The following is an 18,563-nucleotide window of genomic DNA, read 5'->3' as shown; positions in this document are numbered from 1 at the left end:
TTTGTACAATATATCATTTCAAAGATTTTATGTTTCCTCACTTTTCTGACTTTGATTCTGAACTTTTTGGCATTCATTAATGTGTCAAATAATCAACTTCCTGCTTTCCCTCCATCTCGTCTTGTTTCATAGTTGTAATAACTAATTGACATTGGCAATAGATGTCAAAGCTTCAATTGAACTGAGCTGGCAACGAATGAGTTAACCGCCATTCTTTGCTATCCCACCCCCCAAAAAATCCCATAAACAGTTGTTTTCTTTATTTGGCTGGCTCATTTCTTGTCAATTGCGCCTGGTGTTTTGACGCCACCCTAAAGTCTGACAATCCTTGCTTCTTCGCAGTCTTTTGTTCCACAGAGTCAATTTATCGGCACCCTTTTGGCTATTAAATGATTTTACAGAATCAGTCTTGTTTGTTTAAGTCGAGTAGATTACATTTACAACAGACGCAGGCGGGACTATGCTAGCAGACAGAGTTAAAAACACATTACCCGAGCACTGCAGCTGTGAGAGAATGAGAGCGCCTTCAAACTGGTGGCTGACCATTTTCAGGTTGGGCTTGACACAACGGATAAAACTGGAGCCCTGCACACAAAAAGGGCCATTAAAAAAAGAAAGGTATCTACCAGTAGAAGTTTTGATTCGGGTCACCGAGGTCAAGGTGATTATAACTCACGGTGCTTCGTAGCTTTTCCAACAGTAAGTTGAGCTGCGTCTGTGAATAGAAGCAGACAAGGACTCAGACATAAGTTTTTGTTTGAGGAGTGTGAGATGAAGTGAGCTGGCCACATGAGGTGTGGGCACCACATATCCCCTGCAACACTTTCTGGCCACCAGCGCCTTATTGAACGGCATTATCTTTGTGCGAGAGTCCGTGTCTGGTGCATTAGTGATGAAAGCCCTGCAGCAGTCTCAGCAGTGATAAAGTCTGTTGAAAAACACAGCGCGTATTTTCAACCTGACTGGGGGGGAGGTTGACTCCTTGAAACAAACAGAAGACGTGAACACATTTTGCTTGTGGTTCAATAAACGTTCCGTGAGTGCCTCATTTCAGGCGTTTGATTCCAGCCTTCTTTTCAGTTTTGCTTTGTATTAACAGAACTGACTTCACTCAGCTTTATTCTCTCGCAAACAAAAGAGGGTGCGATGTCTTGAAATCAAATGTGTACTTGCCTGAAGAAGGATAACGGGAACATTTTCAGGACAGGGAAATTAAACACAGTGCACCCTCTAACCCGTGTGCAGTATCCTTTGATCTTACATCGAAGACATTTCACATCAAAGGGTAAGAATTGAAAGAAGACACAAGGGAGCTGAAATTTCACCCAGATCCTGACTACATGTCAAAGTTCAAAATGGCACGACCACTTAGTTATCGCTCTACCTAAAATAATGCCAGAATGTATGTGGAAGAAAATGACCCAAAATGGTCAAAATACTGCACAATACTGAATCAGGTGTGTTGGTAGAGGGGAAACACCAAAAACAGGCTGGATTGGCGACCCCTGCATTGAAGTCAGACAGAATATTTTCTGTGGCGTTGAACTTGACATTGTAACTGCAGCACACTTCTGCTTTTGTGCTGTTAAAATATGGGGTTAGGTGTTTACCTTGTCTCCAAGATAAATTCCTGCGTGCTCATTTAACTACCATTAAAAGGTAATTAATAAAACATTTGGTAATTATACAATGTACTTAAGAAAACACTTACTCTCAAGTGCAGTTTTGATACGAGCTTTTATCTTTAGGAGTGCAATAAAATACAATGACTAATATCTTGGGCCTATTTTCCCCAACTCGCAAATGAGTCAGATGAAAAAGACGGCTTTAGAAAATAGCTGTCGAACTCTAGTTATATTATTTATATATCCTCAATGGCCGGCATCTTGCATATTTTCCTGTTTTCTCTCATCAACACACTTGATTCAAATGATTAGCTTCTTTGCAAGCTCTGCAGGAGCTTGAAAATGATCTTAATCATTCATGCAAACATGCAGGATACCGGCCTTTGAGGCCTGGAATTCGACACCTGTGTTCTAGAAAAAGAAGCCCATTATTACGTACTTAAGCTTATCCAATACCCGGAGATCGTTGTGGATGGTTTTGGGACAGCCGAATCCACGACCAAACAACCCCAGTTTCTGTCACTTTCATATCAAAGAAAATAATCAAATACAATGTAATTTGACAAAAGTTGAATAAGTGCGGTGGATTAATGCATATAAAATCCAACAGTGGCCCCCATCAGTTAACCCTAGGTGCTTGTTTGAACGTTTGCTGTGTATTTAATTTTTGTGTTTATACTTCCATGCTCTCATGTACATTGCAGTAAATACTTCTCAGAAATTTTGATGATTCGACAAGGTGACAAGGTGACAGATGACCATAACGACGACGATGAAAAAGACAGCCGAACGATTCGTCTGCAAAACGGGCGCCTATCGGTGGAGATCGGACTGCCCACCACAGGTGTTTCCACCAAATTTTGATTTTAGATGCTCCACTGTCATCCCAGGAGTGTTGCGAGATGAATGTAAAAGGAACTAAAAAGGAACTGAAATAATTGATCATTTAACACTAAAAGCTTGTCTTTGTCATATGACAAACCCGAGGGCCTCTCTGACCTTGAATTTGTTTCCAACGCTGATGAAGCTGAGTTTTCCAGCCTTGTGTTTGGAGTCCTTGTTCGACGTAGAGGTCTCAAACAGCTCTCGAACAAAGTTGTCCTTAGATTCGCACACTAAGCTCTCCAAGGACATGTGGAGGGCGTCATTGTTCTTCTCCACAAATCGAGCCTGTTGGCGGAAACGCACACAGTCAGAATTTGGCTTTCTGAAAGCAAATGTCACAAGTCGAGAAAACAGCAGCATCTAGTACCGTCTGCCAGTAAAAACAACAAACAAAATACATCCGGGTGAACTTTTTTACGGGAGCCATTTATGCCGAGATGACAGATGAGATTTTAAGGAGGTCGAGGCTAAAATGAGAAGCTACAGATCTGACACCCATTTAGCACCTGTTGTAATATTTCATCAACGACTCTGGGCTGCATCCCTCACTGTTAATTTCCCATTGTAGTTCTCACTGGCACTGTCGCCACTGTATAATGCAGCCATTGCATATTTATGATGGCACCACTGCTCCATACATTAAAGAACGTGGGACGAATTACCGTTTCATAGCAGACAGCCCCGGCGAAGTGCCTGATGATAAAACCTTCGTCATCCCGGAGATTCCGATGAATAGCCAGTTTGGACTTCCTCGGAACCTGGGAAGCACGTCAAGAAAGAGACATCAAATCTTATATATTGAACCGCAAATGCAATGACCGCACTCTTGAATTATCCATCACTGTTTATGTAAAAACATTGTTTATCAACATTATGCTGCTGCAGTATTGATTTTGGATGCCTTGTTTGGCTCAATAGAGTTGGATTGAAGTCAGAGAAAAATACTAAGCATACAGTATTATTGGAAAAAAAAAGGGTAATTTGCATTCATCTGACTGCTTGGCAGCTTCCATGAATCATGTTGTCTTGCACATGAATTACAAGGTACATTTGAAGTGCATTACCATACATGTATATAATTATCCAATACATTCCGGCTTTATCAGAAAACCTGCATAATTGGCACTTGTACAAATGGATCACATTTTGCTCCACTCAGCTAGTGGTGGTTGCCTTCAAACCACATGTTGTTGCTTTGATCCCTGCAAAAGATATAGAGCCCCTAGACGTTCCCTCCATGGCAACATATGCCACCATCATTATTCAGAGGGTGAACGAGATGACATTAAAAGCGCTTCGAGTACCTTGAAGGCAGAAAAGCACTAGAAAAGTGAAATCCATTTCCTAGGCAATGAACCATATTTGGTAACTTAAGTGGATATTAAAAATGGACCCTTTAAGACTAACGCCGCATAGAACTGCATGAGTTCTCTCAGCCAGTCGATAATGAAAAATTCACGATAAAATAGTTTCATGAGAGGCAATGATAGTGACAAAAATATTTTCCCTCATGTTGAGGTGACATAAATTTACCACGGGAAGGACAGTTGATTGTAAGGCCTTGTATTGGACACATTTTTAAAGTCTTTGTTTTCATCTCTCTCTCTCATTTATATGAAATATGTTATGTCTGAAATATGTTAATATTTACTAGTGACAGGCCAAAATTCTGAGGATTTTGACAATTTTTTAAATGAAAAATGTACAAGTTATTACAATTAACCGACGATCAAAAATATATGAATTTGATTAGCGATTAGTTACCAATTTTGTTGCACCTCTAATTTGAAGTGAGTCATTTATAGAAACATAAAAGTGGTAAGCATGTCTTGAATTGAAAGCAGTTTGCTCATAATGTCGTTACTGTAATACTATGTATGGATGTTATTTTAAAGATCTGAGTGGCTTCTGGTGAGACTTCATTCCACTGAGACTGTTTACTTGTCTAGGACAGTACTGTTTTGGTTATCAACAGATAAATATCAACAAATAACTACCTATTTTTTAAGTAAGTATGTTAATGAGCTACTTATAAAAGTTGAACGGCTGTCAAGGATTCAATCTAAAAGGATTTCATGCTTGGTTGGAAATGGCTGAGGCAAATGAGAGCAACAAAGGCAAAGAGAGGCAACAACAATGTCTGCGCATCAGTCACGTCCTGTAACCGCTGTAGCACACAAGCCTGGTAAAAACAGCCATAAACACGAAACAAATGTGAAACCAATTGTATTTGTCCACACAATGGCAGAGAAGGATGGCGAGGAGACAGTGAGACGCGCGTTTGTGTGTGTCGGGGTAGTTAAAATGTCGAACCGTAAGTCTGAAGTGGTCTTTATGCTTGCTGTGCACGGCCAGCGCAAAGTGTTGGTCGCTGGGCTGAGGAAGACGGTTCTCTTCGTCCAAAATGTCCAGAACGCCCACCAGTTTTGCTTCAACGAGGTCTGCAAATGAATCAACACACACACACCCCAATGGCTAAATGCCCAATCCTGGAATAGTTTTTCCAAGTGTCCAATCGATGTGACTATTCAAAACACAAAACGTGTTCATCAGGATGCTCATTTAGTATTATGTTTGAATTATTCATATGGCATGCTGTGTTTGGAATATAATCTAATAGCCAAAGGACCTCCCGGAAATATTTGCATCAACAAGCACCTGTGCATGAATCCTGAAGACTGATGAGTGAATTAATGCGCAGCCCTAACGGTCATTTGCAAGTCATAAATGTTATTCATGGCTGTCGGTTAACCTCGCACCTGAATAATCACAGCCTTTGAAATACAAATCAAAATGCTTCACCTTGATACGCGGGCTACTTCATTCTATTAATTCTGGGATTTATTTGACATGCGGGACAATAAGAAACAAGATTGTACGTATCATTTCTCCCGCCTTCAAGTGCCACTAAAGAATCCGCAAAAGCCACCAAGATTCATGATATGGATCCCATTCAAACGCGTGCTTCTCGGAAAATGAGGAATCTGTTTTTGTATCGCTGACAGACACTATCCGAGCGAGAAAGATTTTCTGAATGAACGCCACATGTGTAAACCGATGCCACACTACGCATTCTTTGTATAGTGAGTGGTGGGTGGTGTTGGGATACGGGCTCTCTAGGCAGTACCCTCTGTCTGTGCAGTTTGCATAACTCAGCCCCCGTAGGCATACCTTCGTCTTAATGGTGTCCCCCAGTGTTGCCCAAGCGGATTGTTTTAATGTCAGAAGACAACTAAAGGTAGAGATATATGGTTAGATTAATGCACCTAATCCTATAATCGTATACGCATGCATGTGATGTACTGTATGGCATTTAAAATACAACACTGCTCCTGACCAGAGGTTGTTGTCCCTTGTGGAGAATAAAAACCAGGAGAATGCATTCTTTGAATGTGATATGTCATTCATCAAAAGTGAACTTTAGATTACTGTATTATATTGTGTATATATGTGTAAGTGTATATATAATATGTATATATATTTAGATGTGTATATATATATATATATATATATTTAGATGTATATATATTTAGATGTATTACAGCTGGGCGATAATATCGATATTTGCAATAAGCATATTGCAATACATTTTCAAAAATTTCGTGTATTTGTTTTGAAATACCTTATCTGTGTAATATTTTGTTTTTTGTGTCAATTTGGCTGAAGAGGCTTTTTATCATGATTTTTGTCACATTATAAACCGTGATTTATTGTGATTGTGGGATTCAGTACTGAGTTTGGACAGGCTTGGTGTAAGCCAGTGCTTCTCGGGGGGGGTGGAAAGGTTTTGTTTTTGTCATATGACACGTAATTGCAATAAAATAAGAATATTCACCCCCCCCCCCCCTTTTTTTTTAAGTTTCAGGTTATTTTTTTATGTTTCAGACTAAGCTGTAACCTGTATTGCTGCTGTTAAAAAAAAAATGACGGTTGTTGAAATTTGATTTATATTGCTTTTTTTCTTTTGGTAATGCTAAAAATGATACAGGTTAAGGTATACTTCTACAACTCTTATAGATAATATTATTTATAGTCAGCGTGTCGAGTGGGAGGGGGGGTCTCTTTACTAGTTGGGGCTTGGCAAAATATACCGGTATTTGAGAAGCACAGATGTAGGCTGTGTATTGCAATATGAGGAACCAATCAATTAAGCAAAACATAACATTACAATGCAGTCAATCATCACATTTTGCATGAAATGCCAAATATAGTCTGATCATGAGCTTCAATTAGATACATAGCGCTGCTCAACTACAAAATTGTCTCTGTCTGACTAGGAATTGTGACTATATAAAATGTCATGGGTTTGAAAATAAATTTGATCCGAGTTCTGTCACATTGTAATGACTATATGGATTAATATTAACATAGCTATTATTTAACAAAAGCGTCTTGGTGGAGTGTGTCTTTTGCACTGAGGGAATGAAAGTGGACCCACCAATGCAGTCCTGGTTGTCAACATAATGCACTTCGTTCACTCCCAGTCCTTCCTTTTGATAGAGTTCTTGTTCCTGCATAAAAAGTCAAAGCAGACCGAAATGCATATGAGAAACAGTTGAAAGTGCCTGAAGTAACTTAAGAACTGTACTCCTTTAATTGGAGCCCTTAAAAGAAAATAACATTAGGGGATCACAGGAGAGATGCAAGTCTCTTCACATCCCCTGGGAAATTAGCATTCTAATTTTGTCGGGAACACAAGGAGACAAATACAGTACAGGGGGAAACATGGCATCCACAGTGCCCTGCCGCACTTAAAGAGTAAATAAGTTGTCAGAGAAAGTTTCTGTGGATGACTAAAATATGCTGCTCATTTACCTCTTTCAGGATGCGCTCGTTGAAGAACTGCTGTAATTTCTCATTGCAGTAATTGATGCAGAACTGCTCAAAGCTGTTGTGTTCAAAGTACTCTGTGAAAAAGATACCCACAGCATGAATAAACTTGAATCATTCTTAAAAATTAATGTAGATTGCGTGTTGCTTTTTATGAGATGATATGAATGTACTTGTTTATTTTATAATTAAAAACAAATAAGGAACATGACGTTCCCTTATGAACATTAATGCTAAACAGTGTCACGGGTCTCACAGGGGATTTTGAGGTTTAGGATTAATGCCACCAACTTATTTGGCCTTTTCTATGGCTTTTGGAGATTTTATGTGCTCTTACCACAGAAATATAGCAGTGAATGCTAAGGGAACAAAATGGAATCACATTGAACATGGAAATGGAACTTACAATTAAAGGAGGTTTTATGATAGTTTTGTTCCCTGTACATTATTTCCTGAGGGAAATTTATATTAAAATTAGAAGTGCTTGAAAGTCACCCATGTGTCACAAAACGGATTGAGTTCAACTTTGGAAGTTCCGTTGAACTGAAGCCATTTTGAAGAGCCACTCACTTTTGATTTGACTGAGATTATTTACCAAAGCCGGCAATGTCCAGCACACCGATGAAGCTTGAGGACGACTTGAAGGGGAAACACTGGTTCACTCGTTTGACCACGTGATCAAACAGGCGGCTATACACCGCCTTGGCGAGGGCATCGCGGGCGTTGTTGGCTTGTTCCACCTTTAGAGGCACCCTGGAGGTACACAACATATGGTATGATAGACACACTACAAGTGGGACATTCTGCTTTCCGGAAAACTACTTTTCAAGAATCATCTAATTTTTTATTTCATATTTTGTGTTGTTGTCTCTAAAGAGGTTTTTGGTCAAAAAGCAGTTAGATTTCAAATCAACCTTTTTTTTTAGCCAAAGATGAATGGAAAATGCAACGTGAACCTTGACATTTTCTTGACTTTCTGATGGTATTTCAACACATTTTTTTCCCATTATTATTCATTATTTATCAGGGTTGACTGTGAGGACAAAGTGCATGCCCACTGTGACCCAGAGTTCAACTTGGATATTCCAGCTGGGAGAACTGGAGGAATTTAATATTAATACATGTACCTTTTAGCAATCATGGATCTTTTAACATTTTCCCCACTATTTTAAATTCCAAACATTCAATCCTCTGTAAAGTAAAAAGAAAAAAAGGGCATCCTTCCAATCGTTCACTCTCTCCATTTTGTTTTAAATGCTGCAGGTCGTATAAAACACATCCGACGTTAGCGAGATCTGACGTGCATTTTTATCCGTGGCAATGTTTCACACCCCCTCTGGAGAGAAACTCAGCCATGAGTGATACAATAACAGCGTCCACAGCTTTATGCTGCAGTCAAACTCCCCAAGGTAACGTGAATCAGTCCGGGCCTTTATGACAAAGGCAGGCTCCGCCTCCCTCCTCCAGAAAGTGGGGGCCCTTTTTATTTATTTATTTATTTTTGTATGGTGTTGAAGCTACACTTGCCTGCCTCCTTAGATACCTGCTGCATTATTCATATGGGGGAAACACTTCCAGGCCAGGCCAGCATCTGGCCCTCTTCAAATATTAATGGCCCCAGCCCGCTCCGATCACTCAAACACCACATCCCCTCTGCATATACATGGGAGCAATGCCAGTGTAACCTGTAACGACTTCTGCGTTGAATAAGTGATCCATCGATCAAATACAATAAGCTATCTATAACAGTATGCAATAGCTGCATTTTATGGGAACTTGTGCACTACAAAGGGCCTTATTAATAAGACGCAATCTTTTTTCGGTATTTAAAAAACCCAATTGATCTCTTTTCATGAATTCACAATTCTTTATATCTTTTATTGGCTCCATAATAGACTTACTCCCTCAGGCAAATTCATATACTAGACCACACTTGTGTCACCTCTTACTTGATAACTGTTCCTTTAGCGCCCCCTGCCGTCGTGAGCATGACCCTCGTTGTGAGGCTGACCTTCAAATCATCCTGATCCAGACCAAGGAGATCCGCGCAATACTCCAGAGTCTGTTTGGATTGATTCTTCAGCACGCAGCCTCCTAATAAATACGGACAAACAAACCGGCTATAATATCAAATCCTCTGTGTTCCTACTTTTTTAATCCTTTTTTTAGCGACAGAAACAAAAACTATGACATTTAAAGAAATATAAACATATATAAGAATCTGCAAAACAGTGAGAAAAAAATGAACAACATTAACTGACATTTTAAAACATGTCAATTGATTCTGTGTGTGTATGGAAAGCCAGGCTCGTGTCGGCGTCAGCGTCTGGGGTGTCCAAACTTTTTCTCTGAGTACCGAACAGGAAAAAAAGACATAAGGGACACTTAAAAAAAGAAAAGAAAAAAAACCTAATTAAACGCTGTAGAACTCAATCAAGCAGGTAATTGAATATTTTATTCATAATTAAGCTTTAAAACACTGCTATGTCCAGGTTTTCTGTTAAAAGTGATGAGACATAAAACATTTTTTTCCTCCACACTTCTAATGCTGTCTACTGCCAAACCTTTTTATTACTTTTTGAGGTATCATTGCACGCCATGTAAAATATGTTAGTATATGTTGCGAGCCAATAAAATGTGGATGGTGGGCTTCAAACAGGCCGTAGTTTGAGCTTCTTTGTACTATGTGCTGTACTATCCATCCATCCATCCATCCATCCAATTGCAACTTTATACTATACTTAAAAAGCTATTTTACAATGACTGCAAGAATTTTCAGGGAGCAATCCTTGATGCAAATTACATTATCTATGCAATATGACATATTTTACCATCATGTTTTCATTTAATTGCTTACAGGATGAACACAAATTAGCTTGGCTTTTAAGACTTTTGAACAGCAGATATAAAGATTATTTAGGGATGGTTGGCTTAAATAACATTTAAGTCTTTACGATTCGCAGGCATCCCGTTAAGTGCAAAACAAATTTGATTTGTCTAACCTGAGCTGCTTCCCGTTTCCTCAAAGTCAATGTTGCCAAGGTGCAGAACACCAGCAACCACCCTAAACAGGTCGAGCTTCTCTGCGTCATCCAGACCAATCTTCTTCATGGCCACGCACATCCTGTTAAAGTCGCCCTGGTCGTCGAGAAGAGGGTCCTTCAGTGCACCCAGTTTCACATGCTGCAAAGAGAAGTGGTAGAAGAACTGATTAAGAAAATCAAGTGTGTGAGGAGGTCTAGGACTGCAGTATTTTCTTGAGCAGACCAATTCCAAAATCAAAATAACACACACCAAACACACTCCTTGCAAATGGACATACTGCATACTGAGCTACCAATTCATGCGTAAATAATGGAAGTAGCAGCATGCAATGTGATGAATTTATCATATCATAATTATTAAGGTCTGCTCCACAAGGACTGCACTGTTAGGTACCCTAAAGAACAAAATAAGCATATTCTCACTTTTCTAAATTGAAAATGTAAACGTGTAATAGCCCAGAAGAAGCAGATTAAGCATCAATTTCCATGCAATTCTTCCTGTCTGCAGTACAACAGCATGGGAAAAAAATAAACTTAACCCGCATTAAGCTTTGAGTAACAAATAATAAGCACAGCAATAAACAGATTTAAAAGACATCACCTTATTGTCCTTTATATCACAAACATGATGCAGATAGAGAAATTAGCAACAATTAGCCAACTTAATTAACAAGTGAAATAATCATAAAATATTATATACATTTCATTAGTGCATGGCATTTCAAACCTTTTCCACCAAATCCAATATGTCAATCTCCTTTTGGTGAAAATGCTCACATGTAACCACAACAGAAGCTTGAGCTTGTGACTATTCTAGCTTTGAATACATTGAATTAGAAATTGACTCTTTACGGAGAGAGATCCTGGAATCGATGATGAACTATATTTCGAGAAGATGAGTGGTTCAGCTGGGTGATTACATTCACAGGTGGCCATTGTCCAACACTGACATTAAAGCAGGAGTTCAGAACATTCAATGACAAATGATCCTCCCGCTTTACAAATGATACGAAGAAATTATTTTCTTCGTCCATCAAGGAACAAAAGAAGCTATGAAGGATCTCATCGGAGTATTTCATATTTTATTGCTTTAAATTCGATTGTGGGAATTGGTCATTTTGACAATTTAATATCTTCTTTCGGTAGCTTCATTAACAGCGCTATGGTATTTAGCCAAAAGTGGCAAGCAAAACAAAAGTATCAATTGTTATAGAGTGTGTTCTTGTATCATTATGTTCAGTTGAAAGGCCGTGTTCACCACATCTACCATGGAGGAAATGAAGCCTGTGTGGGCTCCCCACCCCACGGATGGGTTCCAACTGGGCATTATTGTCAACATCGGAGCCAAAACGCTCATCATAGAACCACTGAGCCAAAGGGCAACGTGGGTCATCATACATACACTCACACAAAAGTTGCACGTGTGATGGAATGGTTGAATTGCAACGTGACCCACTTAAACACTGAAATAGTAAACATTTTCAAAACATTGTAAACAACAAAGCTGTACTGAAGTAAGTCTTCTTGATTGGTGCTTTAGGGTAAACTTTATGGTCAATTTTTGGCTTTTTGCATTGTGTATTTATATAAAGATATGTTGTCTGAGGGCCGGATCTCCAGGTTATTTGCTGACAGCTTTACAGGGACACGATAGCTAGCTTGCTAATTTTAGACTTTTGTTTGCTGAGAAATGGAGAAAGAGACTTTTAAGGAGCGTATCCCAATCTGTATTGTCTATGCGATCTAAATGTCGTTTCAGCATGCCTTAAAAATGTCAAAGGCCCGCAGTGTTTGTGAAGGTAACTGTTTTTTTTTTTTTATCTGGTCTGGTGTTGTTCAAGGTTGCAGTTCTTAAAACCCTATCCCACTGACATGCAGACAGTGCTACCTTCAATGTGAAACAGTCTTGTTTTTGTGTTGCAGGGACATTATTTTCTCGTAGCATAAAAAACAACATTCTTTGCGACACGAAAAACAATGTTTCGGAACATCTTCAAAAAAACTGCAAACTTGAAGGAAACTTGACGAGATCAAAAAAGTGGCTATCCTACTGTACACCCGCCAATGTGGTATCGGAGCTTTTGGGGAAAAATGAACACTCGATCAACCAGTTTTAATTTTTATGATGAAAATGGGAACATCTCATTCTGTGAGTTTCCGGTGGCATAACTGTCGGAGTACAGTAAGATCATAGTTAGCAGACATAGCTGTTTCTCAAAGGAAATGCTAAATTGGCCTTCTTTGGAAAGCAAAAAATCGAAGTTTGTATCTCCATTTTGCATCAATCGCCTCAGGGCGATTAATAATGCCAATTTCTAACTCATTTCATACTTAATCACTAGACTTGATTGAACTATATTTTTGAATCATACAGATATCAATGGCAGTGACTAACAATTATAAAGTAACAATAGATGGGACGCGCATAGCCATAAATGACAGGGAATGAGTTAAAAATGAAACGCATCATTATTTTTGCCAGATAACGCAACTCCCTTCATCATGAAAAAAAACACTCGGCCAGGATTTACTGATGGGTAGCTTCAAACAGTGCCGCTCTTGTATTTTCAATTGATTCAAGATATTCTCTTCCATGTCTCCTTGAGGCTTCAATACATCATTCATCAAATACATATTGAGCAAACATGTTTTTGCCGTTGCTACTGATATTGTGCTCTCAGCATTCAGTGCTTTCCCACTGTTGTTGGTAAAACAGTTTAAAAAGTAGAGTGGGCAGTTTTTTGTTTTTGTTTTTTTTTGGCAAAGGGAGTAGTACACAAAAGCAATGAAATTGACTTTACCTCGGGACTCTTGCGGTTCTGCATGATTTGCTTATCGGAGTTTGTGCTGGCAAAGTATCTGGTGCAGCCTCGATTCAAATACTGCAACGTAGAAAGCAAGTCATTTGCAAAGATTCGAAAACAATGATCTGTGCTTAATTAAATCTTAACTTAGCATGAGGACGTTTAACTTTTGTGGGAAAACCTGAGGGAGATATTCCTATTGATTGTCACCGTGTGAAAGATTTTCTCTGTTAATATTGCTTCTCACAGTTGACTGGAGGGCAATAGTGTGAAGTAATTGCCTCTGTTGATGTTGCTGCCCCCTTGGGACCCGATTTAATGACAAATATCTTAACTAAGAGAATTAGCAGCTTGTTGCTATCGTTATTTTAGCATGCAGAAGACATGTTGTGGCTGAGATGAGCATGTCAATATGGTCTATTGAGTATGCAAACCCTAAGCTGATTATTGCATTAAATAATATTCAATTTACAAATCATCTTTTAATCCAAATTGGGAAGACCTGGTTTTAGAAAAGAATTGTTCAGTGTGATGGTTTTACATGCTGCACAGTGTTGTAGTGGTTAGCACCTCTGCCTCACAATGAAAAGGTTTGAGGTTCTAGTCTCTGTTTAGAACCTCATGAGTTGGGCTTGTCCTCCTTCAAAATTCTAAAACTATGTTAGTTTGAACAGATGTAACTGTTACAAATATAATATTGTGAGTGTGAATGCTTGTTTTGTCTTTGTGCCCTGTTATGGACTGGATACTAGTCTGGGGATTACCCCACCTCTTGCTCAAAATCAACTTGATTAAAATCCAGTGTGCAAGAGCAGAAGAAAAAATTGACGGGATGAGGATTTTACAAAATGTACTATCCTGACATCTAGTGGGCATTAATAGAAATGGCACTTTACCTCCGTTCTAAACAAGCTACAGAGGGTGCATTAATGGGGGGAAAAACGTGCAGTAAGTGTACTCCCCTAATCTGACTGTCAGCAGGTAATAGGCTTTAATTAAATAATAGGAGATGATAAATAAATACATATACATACATAAATTCCACCTGAAATACCTGAATGTTTTTGAATGCACCACGTGTACAGTTCATCACAGATGTCTACACCCCTGTTAGCGGTTAGCCGTCAATGCCGGAGACCTTTGCCATATCCTACCATGATGGTGTACTCAAATTTAACAACAACAACAAAATCTAATTATCTGAAGTTACCTGAATCACTGAAAGAATCGCATGAGTATCACAAAGTGCATGCAATCAAGCTATATATAACAAAAATGCTTCAGAAAAAGTTGAACTTCCATTAGGTGAAAGTAGCAATACTAAAACGAAAAGGCTTTTGCTATGACAAAATGATTTTCTATTTTACTAGACTAAAATTTTAAAGTGATCTGTGAATAGAATACTCCAAAACAAAATTGATGGATAGATGTTGCAATATTATCGTTTACATGAATGAAGACTTCCGTTTAGCGATAAAATTCAGCATATGAGGTAAATTTTAGAGTAAACTTGTGAAAATAGAAAAAAGTAAAAGAAAGGTGATGTAAATATACAGAGGGCTACCAGTTTGTGACACTGACCATGGTAAAGATACCTCACAATAACTATTGAACAGCTGTGTTGAATATTTAAATTAAGTGTAAAATGTAATGTAATATGTATCATTGTTTGTGAAATTCCTCCCTTATGTTTGGGTTTTTGTTAAATACAACCAAATTGCAGTAAATACGAGTTCGGCTCATGTACAGTAATTATAAGGCGTAATAAGTTTTTTTTTTTGTTTTGTTTTTTTTAGGTGTTTTTAATGTACCTTATATGTAAAAAATATAGGACCTGTGTTTTTATCACGCAATTGATTTTCTTTTTGGCACTGCTTTAAATGTTGAAAGTGAGATCAATCTCATACTAATTTTAAAGGTGAAAACACAAACTCTGAAGCAGTCTGGTGAGTCGAGGTGCAGCTTCTTTTTGATGTCCTCAGATGCTCCGGCACAAAGCCTGTAGAAGATGTGATAGTTCCTCTCGTCGTTACTTTGCATGCAAATCCTCGATTTCTCCAGTAAATAATGGGAGACAAATCCACCCACAACTGCATTCTGGCAACACGAGAGGAAAACTGTGCAGAATTAATTTTCTGTCGACATACACAATAGTAGTCTGAGCAAGAGGATCTCATCACCTTCTCATTGAAATGGATTTCGACAAACTTCCCAAAGCGACTGCTGTTATTATTACGGACTGTCTTGGCATTTCCGAATGCTTCCAGGAGAGGATTTGCTGAGGGGGGGAGAACATATTGTATCAGCAAGACCACACTGGCACTCCATAGTACGCTGAGTTATTTGTGAATGTAATTTACCTTCAACAATTCTTTCATCAATATCTTGACCACTTCCATAAGTTGTGGTCAGATATCTACGGGACGGCGATGCGGTCGACATGACCAAAGCAAACCGTGAGATTAAAAACAGATAACATAGAGACTAATTTACATACACTAAATATTGTAAATCAACAATTGAAGATATGAATGGCAATGAATGGTTTTCTGTTAAAGAATCATACCTGAGAACAAACTTGGTGTTTTCGGTTTTGCCTGCACCCGATTCACCAGAAACAATGATGGACTGACTCATTTTCAGAACTTTCATGTCTCTGTAGGCTTTGTCAGCTAAAACAAATGAGAAAAACGCATCACACAATTAACTTTATGTTCCATTAACAGCATAAGTGGAACGATTAGCAAATTAATGATCTGGCAGTTATTTAGAAATGTGTGTGGCCTATAAATATTTGCATAAATAAACATAAGGATGGATGTATATCGGCCGGACAATCAATGAGTCGAGGCCTCTATTATGTAGTATGTGACTAAAGAATTAAAGTGGGACCTACAATGTTGAAAATAATAATTTGGTGCTGGTTTCAAGTACTTCTGATCGTCAAATGAAAACATTTTAAAGGAATGTGATACACATGTTTTTTTTAAGGTGAGAGAGCTTACCTATAGCATAGACATGGGGGGGCTGTGTCCCTAAAGACTTCCCCTTGTATGATTTGATGGCTTCGGGGCCGTACAGTTTGGGGTTGTCATAGTAAGGATTGACAGCGATCAATATATTGGCCACATAAGTCTGTAAAAGAAACAAGACAAGGCAGATTGGAGGGACACAAACATAAATGATAGAATCTTTGTAAGACAAAACTATTAAGGAGGTCACTTTGACTTGTTTTCTTGCCTTTCGTTCCACATTTACAAGAAGCGCCTCATTTGTTAAGTGAGTGACTTAGATGCCTAAACTGTTTGACAGTCCTTTTGTCCTCTTTATACCTGACCCTTTCCGCTCTTGGTTAAAGGTTGGAAACCTTTTTCTAGCTCTGCCTTCTAACTTACAATGTGTTTTTTAAAGCAGAAAAGCTATGACAAAAAATGACACGCATGCATACATTCCAATGAGACTCAGTCAGTGTGTGTAAGAGCAGAGGGAAGACATACATAAATATGCTCCTTGGTATATCGCACTTTGACGTTGTTGAGTAGGGTCGCTTCATTCAAATACATGAGGGAACCTGAAAGACAAAACAAATGCGATGATATGTATGATGAGATGTCGAGAGCCGAAAACTGATTTCAACTTACAGTTATCCTCAACATGTTTGTTGACATCATCTTCTGCTGGAAACACTTGGCTCATTGGCGCAAGAAATGTCTGTAATGGGACAGGTGTGGGAATTGGTTATTCATGAAGAATTCGAAAATATATTACCGATTAATCACATCTTACTGTGTACTGTATATATACTGCATATATGTGATATGTATATGCATGCCTGCGTGTGTGTTTAAAGACATATATAAAATATATAGAGTATTTGTGTGCATATATACGGTATGTGTGTGTATATAATATATATATATGTATATATATATATGTATATATATATATATATGTATATATATATGTATATATGTGTATATATGTATATATGTATATATATGTATATATATATATATATATATATATATATATGTATATATATGTATAATATATATATATATATATATATATGTATATATACACACACACACACACACACACATTTGTGTGTGGTTATGTTTGTATTAGAACTGTCGTAATTAATTGGTTAATTGGCAAATGATTGATTATTAAATTAATCGACAACTATTTTAACGTCGAGTAATTGTTTGGAGCAATTGTTGAATTGCTTGTCCAGCTCGATTGATTTTAACTTGTCACCTGTAATCATTCCCTTATTTCTGTAGTCTGTAGACTAATTTTTGTTCAAACATCACGAAACATATCAAAATAGGACATTTTTGATGAGTGAGTACAGCATCAGTCCGTCTTATGAGGCATTGCTTCATAGTTGTATTGTTTCAACAAAAATACTAAAACAGTAATTGGTTAATAAACTGTAATTGGAGAAATTGATTTTCAATACACTTTAATGCTAAATGAAATCGTATCCGATAATTTGATTAATTGATGAAATAATGCAGTTTGCCAAATACTGGGCTGACTTTGGTGCCACTTGAGTAGAAGCAAATGTGGCTAAAGCTAAACCGTTGCAGAGGTTACACTTTCTGGACCATTTCTGGTTGACAGCAAGTAGCAAAATGTGTTTTCAGTGGTATTGATTGTGCTGAAAAAAATAAAGAAGGTTTCAAATTAATTAAAGACAAAGTAACTTGTTTCTATACTAAACGGCGAAACAAATAAAGTATCCCTTCGAGCAGCTAATGACAATACACAATGTTCATTAGAGTCCTGAAAAATGGAGTGAAATTAAACATCAAACCTAAGATATGCATAATCATGACTCATTCATCATATTTTAATATCACACTAATGGCATCTGCAGGAATACGTTCCCGTGTGTGTGATATTCTCTCGCTATTGTGGAGCGCTAATGAAAATAAACTCAATAGAAGAAGCCAGCTGTGAGAGAAACAAGGGCAGACATGGCACACTGATGAATAATTTGGTGTGAAGCGCAACAGGATCCGAACACCTGACTGACTGAATGAGCAAATGATGACTGCAGTCTTGCGCTGGTCCAGTGGGAACCAATAAAATGGATGCATTATTAAAATCAGCCCGACTACAAATGACACAGCTGGAGTAATATATTACTATTCCGTGTGGGCCTGTATAACAACAGTAACCCGAATTTAGTGAAGGTTTGACCCGTTTCACCTTCAAGCTAACACTCCAATGAAGCAACATGATTGCAGAGGCTAAAAAAAAAAAAAAAAAAAAGAGGTTTACCATCATGATCCTGTTTATCCACTCCGCATTGATGCACTTTATCATCACAAAACAGAGTGAAAGCATACATGAAAACACAATTT

General features: G+C 38.1%; 1 protein-coding gene across 3 annotated transcripts in view; it reads right to left on the bottom strand.

Moving 5' to 3' along the window:
• The window catches only part of LOC148412850 (unconventional myosin-VI-like), a 51,114-nt gene that overhangs the window by 25,784 nt on the left and 6,767 nt on the right, over positions 1-18,563 (bottom strand). For all 3 annotated transcript variants that reach the window (XM_088433232.1, XM_088433231.1, XM_088433234.1), the window contains exons 3-20: positions 16,830-16,899; positions 16,686-16,759; positions 16,194-16,323; positions 15,755-15,860; positions 15,549-15,604; positions 15,369-15,466; positions 15,121-15,285; positions 13,186-13,266; positions 10,343-10,523; positions 9,290-9,434; positions 7,936-8,093; positions 7,326-7,417; positions 6,949-7,021; positions 4,824-4,951; positions 3,173-3,268; positions 2,625-2,795; positions 677-715; positions 492-585 (exon numbers count right to left, since the gene is read on the bottom strand). In XM_088433232.1, coding sequence (XP_088289358.1) covers positions 492-585; positions 677-715; positions 2,625-2,795; positions 3,173-3,268; positions 4,824-4,951; positions 6,949-7,021; positions 7,326-7,417; positions 7,936-8,093; positions 9,290-9,434; positions 10,343-10,523; positions 13,186-13,266; positions 15,121-15,285; positions 15,369-15,466; positions 15,549-15,604; positions 15,755-15,860; positions 16,194-16,323; positions 16,686-16,759; positions 16,830-16,899 — 1,957 coding nt within the window. The remainder of the gene's footprint in view (positions 1-491; positions 586-676; positions 716-2,624; positions 2,796-3,172; positions 3,269-4,823; positions 4,952-6,948; positions 7,022-7,325; positions 7,418-7,935; positions 8,094-9,289; positions 9,435-10,342; positions 10,524-13,185; positions 13,267-15,120; positions 15,286-15,368; positions 15,467-15,548; positions 15,605-15,754; positions 15,861-16,193; positions 16,324-16,685; positions 16,760-16,829; positions 16,900-18,563) is intronic.

Source organism: Hippichthys cyanospilos, chromosome 14 (genome assembly GCF_059441005.1).
Source record: "Hippichthys cyanospilos isolate Australia breed blue-spotted pipefish chromosome 14, RoL_Hcya_1.0, whole genome shotgun sequence".
Classification (NCBI taxonomy): domain Eukaryota; kingdom Metazoa; phylum Chordata; class Actinopteri; order Syngnathiformes; family Syngnathidae; genus Hippichthys; species Hippichthys cyanospilos.
Note: the sequence above shows the minus strand (reverse complement) of the source record. Positions and strands in the feature narration are given on the sequence as shown.